The 15,165-nt window shown below is 48.3% G+C and overlaps 2 protein-coding genes across 10 annotated transcripts in view; one reads left to right on the top strand and one right to left on the bottom strand.

The window, feature by feature from the left end:
- Positions 1-11,276, top strand: part of AAGAB (alpha and gamma adaptin binding protein) — an 84,658-nt gene extending 73,382 nt beyond the window's left edge. For 3 of the 8 annotated variants that reach the window (XM_055436108.2, XM_055436107.2, XM_088839931.1), the window contains 3 exons: positions 562-666; positions 1,108-1,157; positions 1,783-11,276. In XM_055436108.2, the coding sequence (XP_055292083.2) occupies positions 562-666; positions 1,108-1,157; positions 1,783-1,860 (233 nt within the window). In that variant the 3' untranslated portion in view covers positions 1,861-11,276. Of the gene's footprint in view, positions 1-561; positions 667-1,034; positions 1,158-1,782 lie in introns of all 8 variants that reach the window. The other 5 variants (XM_055436111.2, XM_055436110.2, XM_088839932.1 and 2 more) reach the window with 4 other exon arrangements.
- Positions 9,334-15,165, bottom strand: part of SMAD3 (SMAD family member 3) — a 129,252-nt gene continuing 123,420 nt past the window's right edge. For both annotated transcript variants that reach the window (XM_055436105.2, XM_055436106.2), the window contains one exon: positions 9,334-13,696. In XM_055436105.2, the coding sequence (XP_055292080.1) occupies positions 13,573-13,696 (124 nt within the window). In that variant the 3' untranslated portion in view covers positions 9,334-13,572. The remainder of the gene's footprint in view (positions 13,697-15,165) is intronic.

Raw genomic sequence — 15,165 nt, 5'->3', positions numbered from 1 at the left:
GGCCTTTAGAAATTGAAAACACGTAAGTCTGAATCCTGGCTTCCCAGGTGGCTCACTGTTAAAGAATCTGCATGCCAGGGCAGGAGCTGCAGGAGATGCGGGTTTGATCCTTGGGTTGGGAAGATCCCCTGGAAGAGGAAATGGCAACCCACTCCAGTATTCTTGCCTGGAAATTCCCATGGACAGAGGAGCCTAGCAGGCTGCAGTCCATAGGATCACAAAAAGTCAGGACTGAGCATGCATACATGCATAAGTCTGAACCCAAGGTCACACTTAGTAGCTGTGACCTAGAGTAAGATCACTTATCTTTGTACTCTAGTTTTCTCAAGAAAGGTAGAAACAGAATTCTTTGCCTCATAGCAGTTATTTCAGGGATAAAATGAGGCCCTGTTCATTTGTGAGGGCCCCTAGCAGCCAAGCAGGATTCAGCACCAGGAGCTTACAGCTGATCCACGCTGGGCCCTCATTCAGTGGGAACTGGCATCGAAGCCAGATTGATTGCTTTAGGATTCTGTGTGTTTAGCACATACATAAATACTGTGTGGCAAATCCTCATTGCAGATCCCATGTTAGACCTGGACATTCAAGAACTTGCCAGTCTTACTACAGGCAGAGGAGATTTGGAGAATTTTGAAAGACTGTTTTCAAAGTTAAAAGAAATGAAAGGTAATTGGATCCATTGGGTCTTAGGTTTCCATAGTGATGCTCTTCTGTTTTATCTAGTAGGATTTTACTTTGTAATTGCTAACAGCATTCCATGCTTTAGCCTCATCTGAGAAATGTAGATACTGTGGGATTGTGCCATCCTCTGTTGGTAAAAATTTCTTTAGGAAAATTCTCCTCGTTTTTCATTCTTTTTCCTTTCCTTTCTTTTGCCTGTCTGTTTCTTTCAGTCTATCTCATTAACATGGAATCAGTAAGATCCCTACCAATTTACTCACATCATTCCCATCTGGAAGATTTGGAAGACTTAAGCTATCTAACAGCTGTAATGACTCCACCATAAACATGTGTTTTTGCAACCCATCTTCTAGTGTTAGAACATCTATGCACTCCAGATTCTCCTGTGCGATTAGATGAATTTCTTAAGATATATTTTCCCCCTAGACAAGGCTGCGACGCTTCCTCACGAGCAAAGAAAGATGCATGCAGAAAAGGTGAGAAAATTAGTCAGGTATTTACATACTTACTGCAGGTCCAGTGCTGTAAGAATTATATGTCACACTTGTTTACTTCTAAAGTGTTTTACTGTGAACTTTCTGTTGGATATTCATTTATAATTATTTGAATATTTAGTTGCTGCCATCAAGCCAGTATTTTCCAATGTATGTTGAGTGACGTGGAACATTGAGGCTCAGAATGTTTGCCTTCCTGGCTGTTAGGCTGGAAAACTCTTAGTTATTTTGTTTGGGTTGGTTTGGTTATTACCAACACATGTTCTTGGCAAGAAATGTATATGGTTTATGGTATTCCATTGTATGACTGTGTCATAACTTACTTATCCACTTCCCCTTTGGACATTTCAGTCATGTGCCTTTTTTTTTCTGTAGTGAAGTTGTTCATATCCCTATACGTCACCTATGTATACAGTTCTGATTGTATCCTCAGTATATAAGTCTAGGAGTAGAAGTCGTGGATCAGGGTGTTCAGGGGTTTTGATAGATGTTGCCAGAGCACTGAAGGGCAAGGTATAGAATTTTAAGTCTTAATCAGTTCTGTGTGTGACATGAAACGAACTGAAGTTTAGGTGTTGCCTAAACTCTTGCTTGCTTCTCTCCACAGGTGGCCAAAGCCTTCTGGATGGCAATTGGGGGAGACAGAGATGAAATTGAAGGCCTTTCATCTGATGAAGAGCACTGAACTATCCATGCTAGGGCTTGCCTAACTAAGACCCTAGCACTCTCCCCCTGAGCTGCTTCTCTCCTCAACCCCGTCATCCGTTGCTGAGCTTGCCAGCATCATGTTGGCTGCCTGACTTGTTTATGGGGTCCCGTTAATTTTAGTTTTTAGTAGAGGGTAAAGCAGAAATCTCTTCTCCCTCAGTATATTGTAAGGGAGTGAGAAATTTCCAAATAACATTTTTTTGGTTCTAGGAACAGGAGTGGGGTGAGCCTCAAAGGCCTGTGTGATTTGCCCAAGTTAAAGAAGAAAAACCACCACCCAGCTTTCCTGGTCAGTCTCTTGAGGAGCATTCCCTGTGTTCATGTTGGTCACTGCAGATCAGGAGTTTTCTGGTTTTCTCTTTCAAGGAGCTTGCTGCTCGAGGTTTGATGCTTTTGGTGGGAGGAAAGGAAGAAACTGCAGATTTAATCTGTGCTGTAGTACAGGTTATAGGTCAGCCACTGGCCCTCGGGTTAGTCTCTAGCTAAAAGAAAAAGAAAGCAAAAGCATCTGGGCGTTTCATTTGAAATACAGTATCTGACCTCTTGGTAGAAAGTATTGAGAAACCAGTGTGAAATTTTAGACTATAATAAATGATGCAAAGGTTTTCTATTCTGGTGGGGATAAAAATAAACCCTTCTCTACCAAGTTGTGGGCAGGGGTGGGGGTGGGGCGTGGTAAGAAACTTGAGGAATTCCCTGTATAGGCCATTGAATCAGTATGATCCTAGACTGAGATTTTGCATTAGTATTACCATGTAGAAACTTTTCTTTCTTAGAGTTTGCTACTTGAGATGGCAGAGGTGTGTTGTCACAGTTGATACCCTCAGAACAAGGGGCGTTTCCTCTTCTCTCTGAACGCCAGAGATCACTGCCAAAATAGTAACACTTGGTGGGAAGGCATGCAAAACGCTAGGCAGTGAATCCCTCAGTACCTGTGCTACTTCCAGGGCTGAGGAGTTTGGCTCCAGGGAAACTGATCTCCAAGGGGAAGGTTCCCAGAAGAGTGGGAAATATAGCACATGAAACCCTTATTTCTGTTTGTTTAGGGACTATGTAATGCATGTCATGAGCCTTCAGTCTGCCATGGCTCTCAGCTGGCTCAGGGCATGCGGGCTGAGAACTGCTGCTGGCCTGGTGTGGCTGTGAACCCCACAGGTCACCAGCAGAAACTAATTTCAGGCCTGCCTGTGCAACACCTTTGCAGCACTCAGAACCCGCTACAGATGGCAGAAGGAACAGCATGCTCCAGGGTCCTGGCCAGAGCGGCCCCAGGATGGAAGGTGTCAGTGAGTGGGATGTTCAGGGAGAGCCATTCCAGGGAACACTGGAGGCTGTCTTCCTTGGTAACTTTTTTCTTTTTCTTTATTCTGAGGGTCTTGGAGACTGTAGTTTACCGCCATTCCAGCACTGTTTCTTTGAAGTGACTGCATTGGCCATTGATGGGGAGTGTAAGGAAAGTTAGCTCTGGGGTTGCAAAGTGAAAGGTGAAACCAGTTTTTCTTAAAATATGAAAGGTTTCAGAGAACACGTTAGGTCACGTGGTTTGGGAAAACAGACCATAAAAAGCTGTGAACTTGATCTGTGGATTAAACAAAGCCAGGTGATTAAAATGTGGTTTATTTATAAAGCCTGCTTATGTATATTTTTATGATTCTGTTGTCTATTAGTAGAGGATGTGGACAGGGGGGCGGGGGAGCCTTCCTTCATTGGATTAGGCAGAAACAGCAATAATCTGTTTGCCCAACTCACTGTTTTAAAGCTACCATTCATGTGTGTAATACCATGTGTTCAAGGTCTCGGCTCTCTAGGGGTATTGGCCCCTTCTGGGTGACATGTGAGATTAAAGTGTACAGTAGTAACTACTAAAGGCCCTCTGAAGAAGCATGATCGTGAGCTAATAGTGCAGTAGAAATTGCAGACTATCAGAAGTGACCTCTGTACATGCCACCACAAGTTATTATGGACTGTCCATCTGGGGTTTAAAACAAGAGCCTCGGCTTTTTTCCCCCTTAAACATTTTTATATTTGTGTAACACAGCGTCTGGCACAAACTGGGCCCTTAAGTTTGGTTTAGATTTTCATTTGATATTTTGATGGCTATGATTACAAAGTTTTAAGGTCCATGAGTGTTGGGAGGTAGGGAGAGACAAGAATAAACTTTTTTTGTTTCCTGCAAAAATCGTATATTATGTAATAATTTTAAAGTGATGAAGACATAGATATTTTTATAATTTTAAAATATGTTATCCTGCCAGAATATGAGAAGATTGACAGAACCACGTCTGCTTGCTGTCTATTTATAGAACTTGGCCCCATCTAGTTCAGAGAAGCAGGAGATTCAGGGAAGCTAGACTTAGATGGCTGAGTAATATGGGATGTGGTTCAAGGACCATAGAGCATGTCAGGCCATTGCTGCAAACTGCTTGTAACACAGGAAATGTGATCTGCAACTAACTTCGTGTTCCCTCCATGGAGAGCAGGGGATAAATGGTTTTGCTGTTGCCCATCAGATTCTCTCAACCCTGGGCCAGTCTGTTAACAATGGTCATTGAGAGAGCACGTGGAGTGCCCCTTGCCCTGCCTTGGCCTGCCATGGAAAACAGTCTTAGAAGAATCACTGTCTAAGGGTAAGATGAGAGCTCCCTGAGCTATTCTGAGCCGGCGTGTTTGCTGATGCAAAGCTAAATTTAGCCAACATCTGTCCAGTGTGGTCAGAATTTTGATTCATTGAACATTCTGATTGATGGAGACAGTGCCAGGGAATGCTGGATAAGTTAAGAATCGCCCTTCACCGCCACCCACCCCCCCAAAAAAATACTTTTAAAACAGGAGACAATTTAGCTACAGCCTTCTATCATTAAATACCCATCTCATAGAGGACTGTAGGCAGAGAAAGTGTGAAAAATCAGGTCAGGTGTAATCCGGCATCCCTTAGCACAGGATTGGTGTAAAAACAACACCCTAACAGTGAACTTGCCCATAATTTGTGTGTTCCTGAAAGCATCGTGCTGACCGTGCAGGGCAAAGTTCCAGTTTTGATTTAGCTTCCACTTGGGGTATATAGATTAGTGGTTTCTCCTTGCACCTTTGGAATGTGAGCTCTTGCAGAAGGGGTCTTAGAAATATTCTACGTTATATTCTTATGCTTGTTATTAACATCACCAGTCTTGCTCTTAATCTGGGTGTCTTTATTCAGGGTTAAGTGTGTGTTACAGTTACTCTAGTATAGGAAGTATCTTTCTTGATTCTGAGGTGTTTCTCTGATTTGCAGAATGAAGAACTGAAAAGAGGTAATAGCAACAGTGTGATCTTTTTGTTGGAACACTGATGAGCCCTGGTCTGGTTCTTAAATATGTGTTATTCTACTGTGTTTCCTGTTGGAAAAGTATTGATTCAAAAACTGGACCTAATGGTTATGACTAACTGCATCTTTGAAAAACAGGTTTGGGAAGAAAAAAATCTTTTTCCTCTAAGCTCCTTTTTCGTCTGTGTGTGTGTTGATAGGCTTAAGTAGTTGAGCCTCACAGCTGCAAATCTGGGAAGAATACCTGGGTCACGGAAAGCCTCCCGGGTTCTTTCCCGTGAAGCATGTGGCCTACCCTGCCTCTCCCTTTTGTTTCATTGAAAAGATGACTCTGATGGTGCAAAGTGTGGGCTGAATGAGGCCTGAGGTAGGAGCTTTGTGGAAAGAGCAGCATAATTGAGGAGAGATGAGTCTCTTCTTCTGCAACCCAAAGACATGGTCTGCATCAATCCTGTTGCTCCTGGAAAGTCTCAGGAAGCCATTAATGGTTTTAGAAGGCCTCAGACATGACGTTAAGGACAAGCAACTACAGCCTGTTCCTTTATCCTAGTGAGAGTTGAAACGAGGCCTCAGTGCAGCCAGCACTGCCTGGGACCCTTCTAGGTGCCAAGACTGCTCTGGGCATGGCCGAGGCTACAGACGTCGGTAAGGATCTGGGCTCTTCTCTCTAACAGCTCGTCATCTGACTTAGGAGGGAGACAGGGGCGAGCAAATTGAGGCCACAAAAAAGAAGGTTGAACCCTGGGCAGGACGTGAAGTGCACTGTGCCCAGCCTTGACTGCTGTGGGAAGGAGAGCACCCAGTGGACTGGGAAGAGCATAATGTACACCTTGGAGCAGTGGCTCTGTCTTGAGCCCATGTCAGAATCACCTGGAGAGCCCCACTCCAGGATTTCTGATTCAGTAGGTCTGGGGTGGGACCTGGGAATGGGGGTTTCTGACATCCCAGATGATACTGATGTGGATGGCCAGGGGTTGCACTTTGAGACCTGTTGACTCTGAAGAAGTGATGCTTGAATTGAGCTATTGGGCTAAGAATCAGGGTAGATATATGGGTGAGGTTGCAGAATTCTCAGCGGAAGCTACAGCATGAATAAAGGCATAGAGATAAGCAGGGGGTGATGTTGGGGAAACCCCTGTCATACAGCTAGAGAAGTGGTGGTGGATGAGGATGAAGTGATGTTGAGAACCTTGGAGTACTGCTCTGTGCCTAGTCGGGAGATCATCAGGGAGCCAGCGGGTTTAGGGCAGAAAAGACATGTAACTAATTCCAAGAACATCTGGCAGCAGTACCAACCAACACCAGTTGATTACCAGTCTGCCTAGAGAGCTGTGTTGAGGATTCTGAAGCTGAGAATGGACTCAGCACTGTGATGAGTGCTTTGCATGGATAGAGAAATAGCAAGTGGTGGTGATTTTGCCCTGTATTTGCCATCCCTGGACTAAAGGGTGACAGATTAGGAGAGTACTGGAATAACTGTGATGAAAGGTAATCAGAACTTTTGGTGGTATTCCTTCAGCCATATATAAGGACTTGTATAGGACAGTAGGACTTCCCAGGTGGCGCTAGTGGTAAAGAACCTGCCTGCCAGCTTAGGAGATATAAGAGTCAAGGGTTTGATCCCTGGGTCAGGAAGATCCCCTGGAGAAGAGAATGGCAACCCACTCCAGTATTCTTTCCTGGAGACCCATGGACAGAGGAGCCTGGCTAGTTACAGTCTCCATGGGGTCTCAAGGAGTCAGATACAGCTGGAACAACTTAGCACACACGCACATATAGGATAATGTAAAAATGGGTGGAAAGGTACTGCTCAGGTAGAGTCTGCTATAATATGGGCTGCTGCTGCTGCTGCTAAGTCACTTCAGTCGTGTCCGACTCTGTGTGACCCCATAGACGGAAGCCCACCAGGCTCCCCCGTCCCTGGCACCAGTTCATAATTCAGCAAAGATATGATTGCCAAAAGAAGCAGGATACGAGAGTAAGATGGAGACCCTGCTTTCAAGGAACTCAGCTTAGAGAGATAGACAGTTAACACAAGTTGATTCCATGGTGATAGGCAGAGTCACAAAAGGCTTCCTTTCTGAAGTGAGTCTCGAAGCATTAGGGGAGGTTAGCCAGGTGAACTGCTGGTTTGTCCGGTGGGGTAGTGGGGAGCAGGGTGTAGACTGGGGAAGAGGCGTTGCCATCGCAAGCAGAGTGGTCATGGATCCTGGTGTGATACATGTGGAACTGTGTCACCATGGTGCTGGGTTGCAGGGGCGAGGCGGCGAGCTGGATGGGGGCTGGCTGCCAAGGGTCACGAGGTTCACGTCAAAGGCCTTAGAATTTTGTGCTGTGGACTGTGGGGCCGTCGGAGGTCAGGGAGGTCCCTGGGTCACTGTGGATGTTGCACGTACAGAAACGCAGGCTGGGGGAGCGGTTAGGAAGCCGGGCAGTTGTCCAGGTGCTGGAGGGCCTGGGGCACAGGACTGTGAGTGGAGGGCCGGGACTGGTCAGACATGGGGCACAAGGGAGTGGTGGACGACTGTGGCTTCATTGCCGTGGGCTGGGTGAAGGGCTGTGACAAAAGAGGCTTGAAGGCAGGAGAGGGCGATGGTTCAGTGAGGGCAAGGATAAGTTCTGTTCTTTTAAACTGAGTTCTGAGGCATTGCAGTTTGGGCTTCTCTGGTGGCTCAGACAGTAAAGAATCTGCCTGCAGTGCAGGAGTCATGAGTTCAATCCCTGGGTCAGAAAGATCCCTTGGAGAAGAGAACGGCAACTCACTGCAGCATTCTTGCCTTGAGAATTCCGTGGACAGAGGAGCCTGGCGGGCTGTAGTCCAGGGGGCCGCAAAGAGTTGGACACCACTGAGCGACTGACACCTTGAGGTACTGGCGGTACCTCCATGTACCAGGCTGTTGGATGCAAGTCTGAAGCTTGGGGTTGATGTCTGGGCTAGAAGTACTGATCTGAGGGTCTCGAACATATACGTGGCTTGAAATCAAATGGGCAGGCAAGCCCTGTGAGGGAGGAATATCCAGGGCACTGACTGTGGTCTGGGTGCACCGCCATGGAAGGGGGAGGTGCAGGCCTGAGAGGAGATTGTGCGAGAAGGGTCCAGGGGAACCCAGACGCTCAGGGCCTTTCCGAAAGGGAGGTTTGGTCCACAGGGGCGGCCGCAGAGGTACGGGGGGAGCAAGGAAAAGAAACGCTCAGGACTTGGGTGTGCGGAGGAGGCTCCAATAAACACTGGGAGTCAGGAAAGGAAGTTTGCTCAGGAAAGGGAGTTTGCTTGGGCAAGGTAGAAGATGATTCAGTTGGGGTGTTGTCTGGCTCATGTTTAACAGGCGGCTGGAGTTAAAGTTGTGGAGCTCAGGGACAGGCTGGTTAGAGGAATGGATCTGAGAGTCATTTGCTGAGAAATCGACTAGATAAAACCTTGAGGAAAGTTGTTTACGGGCAGGAGGCTGGAACTGGCCAGATAACAACAATGAAGGGTAGGAATGTGATGTCATTCGTGGAGGGCAAACCTTCAGACTCACAGGTGCTGTTCCCGTGAAGTCCGCCTCCCTCCTGGTATAGCAAGTACTCAGACTCTGGTGATGTCCTTGGAAGGAAGTGACCTAGCTGGAGAATGATCCCAGCTCCCTTCTGCGTTCCCTGAATGGTTTATTCATTCTAATCATCCTTTTTCTTAATCCACGTCATCTCAGGTCAATGTACGACTCAGCCAGGGGAGCGATTTTGAAGTCTTTCTCCTTGGGGGTTTGAAATTTAAAATGAATTTCCACAGGAGCTAAGTCATAAGAGCTAGAAAGTTGCAGAAACCTACTTCTTTAGGAGTCTAAAACTTACCTCCACGCCTGTGGTGAGACTAATCTGGTGACCTCCAGTCACTGGCCGGAGGATTTCAAATATAGTGGAAGTGAACACAGACTTGACAGCCTGGAGACAGCACTGCTGGGAGATGTGCCTGAGCCGGAAGCCACTGTTCTCTCTGCAGGACTGGCTGGCACCACACGTTGCCCTCGGTGAGTGACTGAGGGCAGTGGCAGAATGGGACCTGGGACACCTGGGCTTAGAGACACTTTTCTCTGAAGGCCCCAGGCCCTTTAAACTCTCCACCCAGACATGGCAGCGAGAATGAGCGCCCGCTTCCAGCCCAGCTGCTTTTCAATGAAAAGTTTTATTAGAAGGGCACTTACAGGAGGAAGAGAGGAGAGAGAGGACACATTTAACAATAGGGGTACAATGTTTAAACAGGTGCTCAGCTCTTAAGATACAAAAGTTAGAAAAATCTAAAACACTATAAATACATACATGCTTTTTACAAAGGTATTAAAAGGTCAGGCTGGCTGAGAAGGGAAGGGAATCACCGTCCTCCGTCCTCTTCCCCACCCAAGCAGGAGTCCCGCCCAGGACAGCCTAGTTGCAACAGCAGCACTGGAGGTGGATGAAGGCTTCTTGGGGGCAGGTGGCTCCACCCCTCTGTACAGTTCCCGCCCCTGGAAGGGAGAGGGGCTAGGCTCAGAGACCCCTGCAGACAGGCCTGCGTTTGCCTCTGAGCCAGCGGCCTGTGTTCACGTGCTGCCACAGGGAGCCAGCCTGGGTTGGTGGCTCTGGGGGCCAAGCCCAGAGCCACTGTCCTCGGGAGGAGAGCCATTTCCAACTTTCTTCCAAAAATTAAATAGTTATCTGTCTTGGTTTTAAGAAATTATTACATAAATATAAAAACACCAGAATGCTCGAGTGTACATTACTTCAGCATAAAAAAAAAAATTACAGGATCACTTGAGAGAATTTCTCAATCCAGTTTACACAATACATGAGTTTTTCTTTGTGATAGCCGTGTTTCTGAAAGGTTGCTTGTATAGCAAGTCATCTCCCCACTCTCCCATCAGAGATGCTTCTTCAGTTTTGATCCATACCTTTTTCTGCTTTCCTACCCACTTGAAAAGTGGCTGATACTCCTCAAAGACTTACTTGAAGGAAGGTTCTAGAAGGGAACATCTGTACCACACCAAAGTGACACAACTTGACTATGTTGAGGTTTTCTTCTAGCAAAGATGTAGATTAGGGAGAAAACTCCCAACTCTGCCACTTGAAGTCACACAGTGAGATACAGGGTTCGGAGCCAAACAAGAGCCCTCACTACTGTGGACCCGCTTGATAAACAGTCCTAGGAGCAGCGTGCCAATTCCTGTCCCTCCCTTTAACAGACTAGAGTGTGGCCTAATGGGAGCTCTGGCCCCGCAGAGGTCCTCAGAGCCTCAGAAATGGCAGCTTGGGGCTGCAGATGAAATCAGATCTCTGCCTTCTCCCCGAATGACTCGCATGCATGCATGACATGCACACATTACTTCAAGAAAACCTTTTTCTGTGGTTTAAGTAAAAGCATTTAACCCTGGAATATGTCCAAACTCCAGGAAGCCAGAGGGAGATGGAGAAAAACAAACTGAAGCACAAGATATGTGCTACAGCTCATTCCAATACGTTAACAATGACTTAAAAAAATAATCATGGACAATTAAAAAAGTACAGCACAGACAACATAAGGACAATGGAAAAGTCTGCCAGCAGCCTTGCCCTCATGTCTGTTCCTCCTAAGAGTCAAAGTCCCCGCTCCTGACTCTGGGCTTGTCTCAAAATGTCAGGTCTGCAGCCTGCCAGGAAGGTGGCCAGCGGAGATGACGTGCCAGCACAGGCCTGTAACCTGAACTGCCAGGGCGGCTACCTACTTGCGCTGGAAGGCTCCCAGTACTAAATAAAGTTAGGAGTGGGGAGGGTGTGGGAGGAGAGGAAAGGGAACAGAAGCTGGCTCCCGGGGGAGGTGCCGAGGCCAGGATCTAGGGCCCCTCTGCTGTAGCTACACCCGGGTCAGCATCGCCACAAGCCGCGAGGTGAAGGTGGCCTGGCGGGGAGCCTGGGGCAGGGGAACAGGCATGTCCTGCAGCCCGGACAATGACACCAAAAGCACTCTCCAGCAGCTGCCATCACCCCCAAGAACTGCCCTCCTCCTGCCCCTCCACCTGTCCTGTCTTTCAGTGTATAAATGCCTTTATGCAATAGGGTTTTAAAACTACTTTTTATGACTTGTAGGGCACTAATATTACACATGCCTCAAAGCCACTTACGCGGCCTCTATGATGGCAGTGAAACCAGATCCTAACCTCTAGGTACAACCAAATTTTCTTTTGAAGGGTGCTGAACGTGGTATTCCCCACTTTTTCCTCACCCATCCTCCAGCAGTCTAGTTATAAAGAAAAAAGGCCAAGTAAGTAGTTTTTGGGAAAAAAACACAAAATTAAAACTCCATGCCTCCTAGAAGGATTCTTTAGCTTTCAGCATTGTGGGTTCTAAAACACCATCCAGGTGCAGCCAGACGTGACCAACTGGACCACCCACATTGGGCTGTACCTGAAGCCAGCTCCCAAGTGCCTGGAGGACCACTGTGTGCCACAGCAAGTGCTCACGGGAGATCATGGGCCCCCGGAGACCGCTCCCCGCAGCTTTCAGTGAGGGTACCGCAACAGCTCCAGCCGAGGCCGAACTGGAGTTAGAAGCCACACCACCAGTCTCAGACCTGACCGGGAGCAGAAACACACATCCAGGAGGTTCAGACCATTTCTTTTATCTGTAAGAAGCAGTCCACGATCATTTCACACCAGGCAGAAACTTCAGACCCACAGCATCTGGCCTCAGGTGGAGTGAGGGGCCACATGATGTCTCTGGACTCTGACAACAGCCCTGTGTGAAGACTAGTCCAGGTCTGGCAAGGCACTCCTGTCTGCTGCCGTGTCCTCTGGAGGCGTGGTGAGCAGCCCTCCTACCTGGACTTCGGGGCTGGAGCTTCTGAGGCCTAGGGTCCTGCGAGCAAGGCACCAGGAAGCACCCAGCGTCTCCACACAGCATCACAAATGTCATCACATTTGAGGTTTATACCTGCCAAAAGTACACAACTTTCTTCCCTTCACCTGGAATAATACAGGACTTCCATAGGAAATCGCTTTATTTTTCCTGGTAGAAAACCATGCAAAAATATGGGATAAGTCATTTCATATAAAAAACAGCAGCAAAGAAGAAAGTACCAATTGCAAGTGACAATTCCATCTGCTGTATTCTGCAAAAGGTCAGTGTAAGAGGGCTCTTTTTTTTTCCAGTTGAAATAATCTATAGTAGTTTACTTACTAATTGCCACTGGGAGCAATACTTAACTATACATTCTAACTGCTAGAGTTGTCACTGACGGTCCTCTGCCATGAGCTAGATAATCTCATACCTCAGGGGAAAGATGACAGACCTCTTTGCACCAATGCTGCAGTTTTCAGAGGTGTAAAAATATTTTTTTTATAGCCCTTTTATTTGTCTGTTGGCCTGAGATCTTTCCCTCTTGGTGAATTTGCTTCTGTCAATTTCAGCTTCCAGAAGTACCGGCAGGTGTCTTCTTAACAAAACCTGGAAAAAGCTTCACTTTGGGAGAGAAGTTGCCAGGTCCCACTCTGGTTTCCAAGTCAGTGTGTCAACTGGGGTGTTGTTTTTTTTTTAATCAAATGTTTAAAAGAGCATACAATAAAGTTCATTTAATTAACGCAGCTGACTATACCAACCAATGTAGCCAGATGCATGAGAAAGCGGAGTGCGCTCGTATAGGTGACTGGAGACCCTCGCACACCTCATGGACAACTACCTCCTGGGAACACTTCCCATAATTCGGATCTCTTTTGAGATTAACATGATGATATAAACTATGTCGCATATGCGCTGAGCCTCAACAGATCCTGCCAACTGCTGAAAATGAGGGCAAATTTAAGATCATTTTTAAAGAAGAGGTGTCTTGCCACCAGTCCCTATGTGCTCGATTCTGAACATGATCAGTAGGCTCAGAGAGGTGGAGACAGACGAGCCCCTTCCACCCCCGCAAGTCAATTCAGCACCCAGGTTCATGGTCTGCTCCTGCTGGGGTTTGGGAATACTCAGTGGAAGGTGTGCTCAGACCCCTGCAGGTTTCTCCCTGCCCAGAGCACTCAAGGTGAAGTCCACACTCCAGTCCGAACCAGGGGGCCAATTCCTGTTGGGCAGTGACATCTCAGTTTGCTGTCTTTAAGAAGAAGGGGACCAGGGGAGGGGCAGACACACTGCCTGTCTGCTCACCCACCAGAGCAGAAGCCATTTCTCACCCTTCATACTGGGGCCAAAGGGCCAACGTGTTCAGCAGACACAGCTGTTCACAGAAATCCACCTCTGGGTTTGCTTTCATGTTTTGGAAAACAGGCTGATTCCACTTTAGTTGAGGGAGAAAAATTTCTTCTTTGACACCACTGAGTTGAGTTCTGATTTCTCCACCTCCTGCATGGCCCTCTTCCCCAAATCCACCCTCCCTCCCCTCCCCCTTCACTTGCAGTGTCCCTAAGACACGCTGGAACAGCGGATGCTAGGGGAGCCCATCTGTGTGAGGACCTTGTCAAGCCACTGCAAAGGTCCATTCAGGTGCAGCTCAATCCAGCAGGGGGTGCTGGTCACAGTCTGTCTCCTGCAAGACATTTGAGAGAAGGGTGGGGGGGGGGGGGATATTTAGAATATCCAGTAGCACACTCAGATGCATCAGGGTGGCTTCTGATTTGGTGACAGTCTTCTTCCCAGAGCCAGAGATACAGCCTGCCCTGCCAGACCCTGTCCTGGAGAAGGTGCCACCAACTTGCTGAATCTGCCTGCCAAACTCCTCTAAGCAGGAAGGGGAAGGAGGTGGCCCCTTAAAGAGAAACACGTAAGGCGAATTCCAGGGTGCCCCGAGGCCCACCAGTGGCTATGACAGGCCCCTGATGGAGAACCTCCAGCCAGAGCAAAGGTCTCCCTGGCCCCCCGTCCTAAGTGGGCACCCACAGCTCCCCGGCCTCCAGCCCTGGCAGGCCATGATGATGGGCGTCTGTCTGGTTGAGGGGTGTTTTTTTACAAAGCGCCGACAGAGTCCACATGCCGTCGGTCCCCAATGTGCTGATATAATTCCCATCTATGGCCTTATTTTGGAAAATCTTACGAGCAGAGCAAGCCATGGAACAATTACTGGAAAAAAACTAACGCACACCACACGTTTCTTTTCCCCAAAGCTCTCTGTCTAAATTCGGGCTGGTTGATGACGCAGCTCGCAGGCGAGCTCCCAAAGGCCTCTGCTGAGCAAAAGGCTATCTGCTGAGGCCGGAGGTGAGGGTGCCAGCTGGAGGTGAGAGGCCCGGGCCCCAGGCCCGGCTCTCGGCCACCTCACAGGAAAGGATGAAACCTTACTCTCCTTGGCCCAGGAGGCAGAGGAGGGCGAGACTGTTCTGGGAAGGGGCCGCACCGCCGGTCAGGCTGTTCCACGGTGCTGCCTGGCGGCAGTGACGTGGTGGGCCGCACAGGACTGGGTGTGCTGGCAGCGTGTCCTGCGTGGTGACACAGTGGCCCCAGGGAAAGGCTCTGGCCAACAAAGGGCCTCTTCCCCAAGAACTTGAAGCTGGAGGGCCACGTGCCGCGCCAGGTTGAGAGCCGCCAACCCCAGGGCACCACCCTCCTCGCCTGGCCTGTGCATCGTCTGAGCGGAAGGTTAGAAACGGGCTTGCAGACTCGGTCCCAGGGCACCTGCCAGACCCGGGTGCCTGCGTGCGACCCTCAAGACGGCAGTCTGAGTGTTAAGAGGGACACACGGACCTCCCTCTGGCTCTTTCCCACTGGGTCCATCTTTAAATATTTCCCTTCCCCAACAAAAAACAAGACAAGCTTTCTAACCTTTCTGGTTGCCTAAATGATTCCAGCCAAGGCTAAGAAGTGAGCTAAAATGTCCCTCAGGCTGGGCCCATCTCAGGCTGCTATCAGTGGGCTCTAAGTTCTCCTGAAGGCTGACCACTCGGACCGCCCAGTTGTTCACTGGGATTTGAGAAAGGCCCCACAGACCAAGGGCTCTGTTCCCCAGCACTGTGGGGCAGACACGGAGAACAGCAGCTAAAATACGGTAAATGACAGACGAGG

This window comes from Moschus berezovskii, chromosome 9 (genome assembly GCF_049115385.1).
Source record: "Moschus berezovskii isolate FMDL1 chromosome 9, NW_MosBer_1.0, whole genome shotgun sequence".
Classification (NCBI taxonomy): Eukaryota; Metazoa; Chordata; class Mammalia; order Artiodactyla; family Moschidae; genus Moschus; species Moschus berezovskii.
The sequence above is the reverse complement of the archived record's forward strand: the minus strand, read 5'-3'. Positions and strand labels throughout refer to the sequence as shown.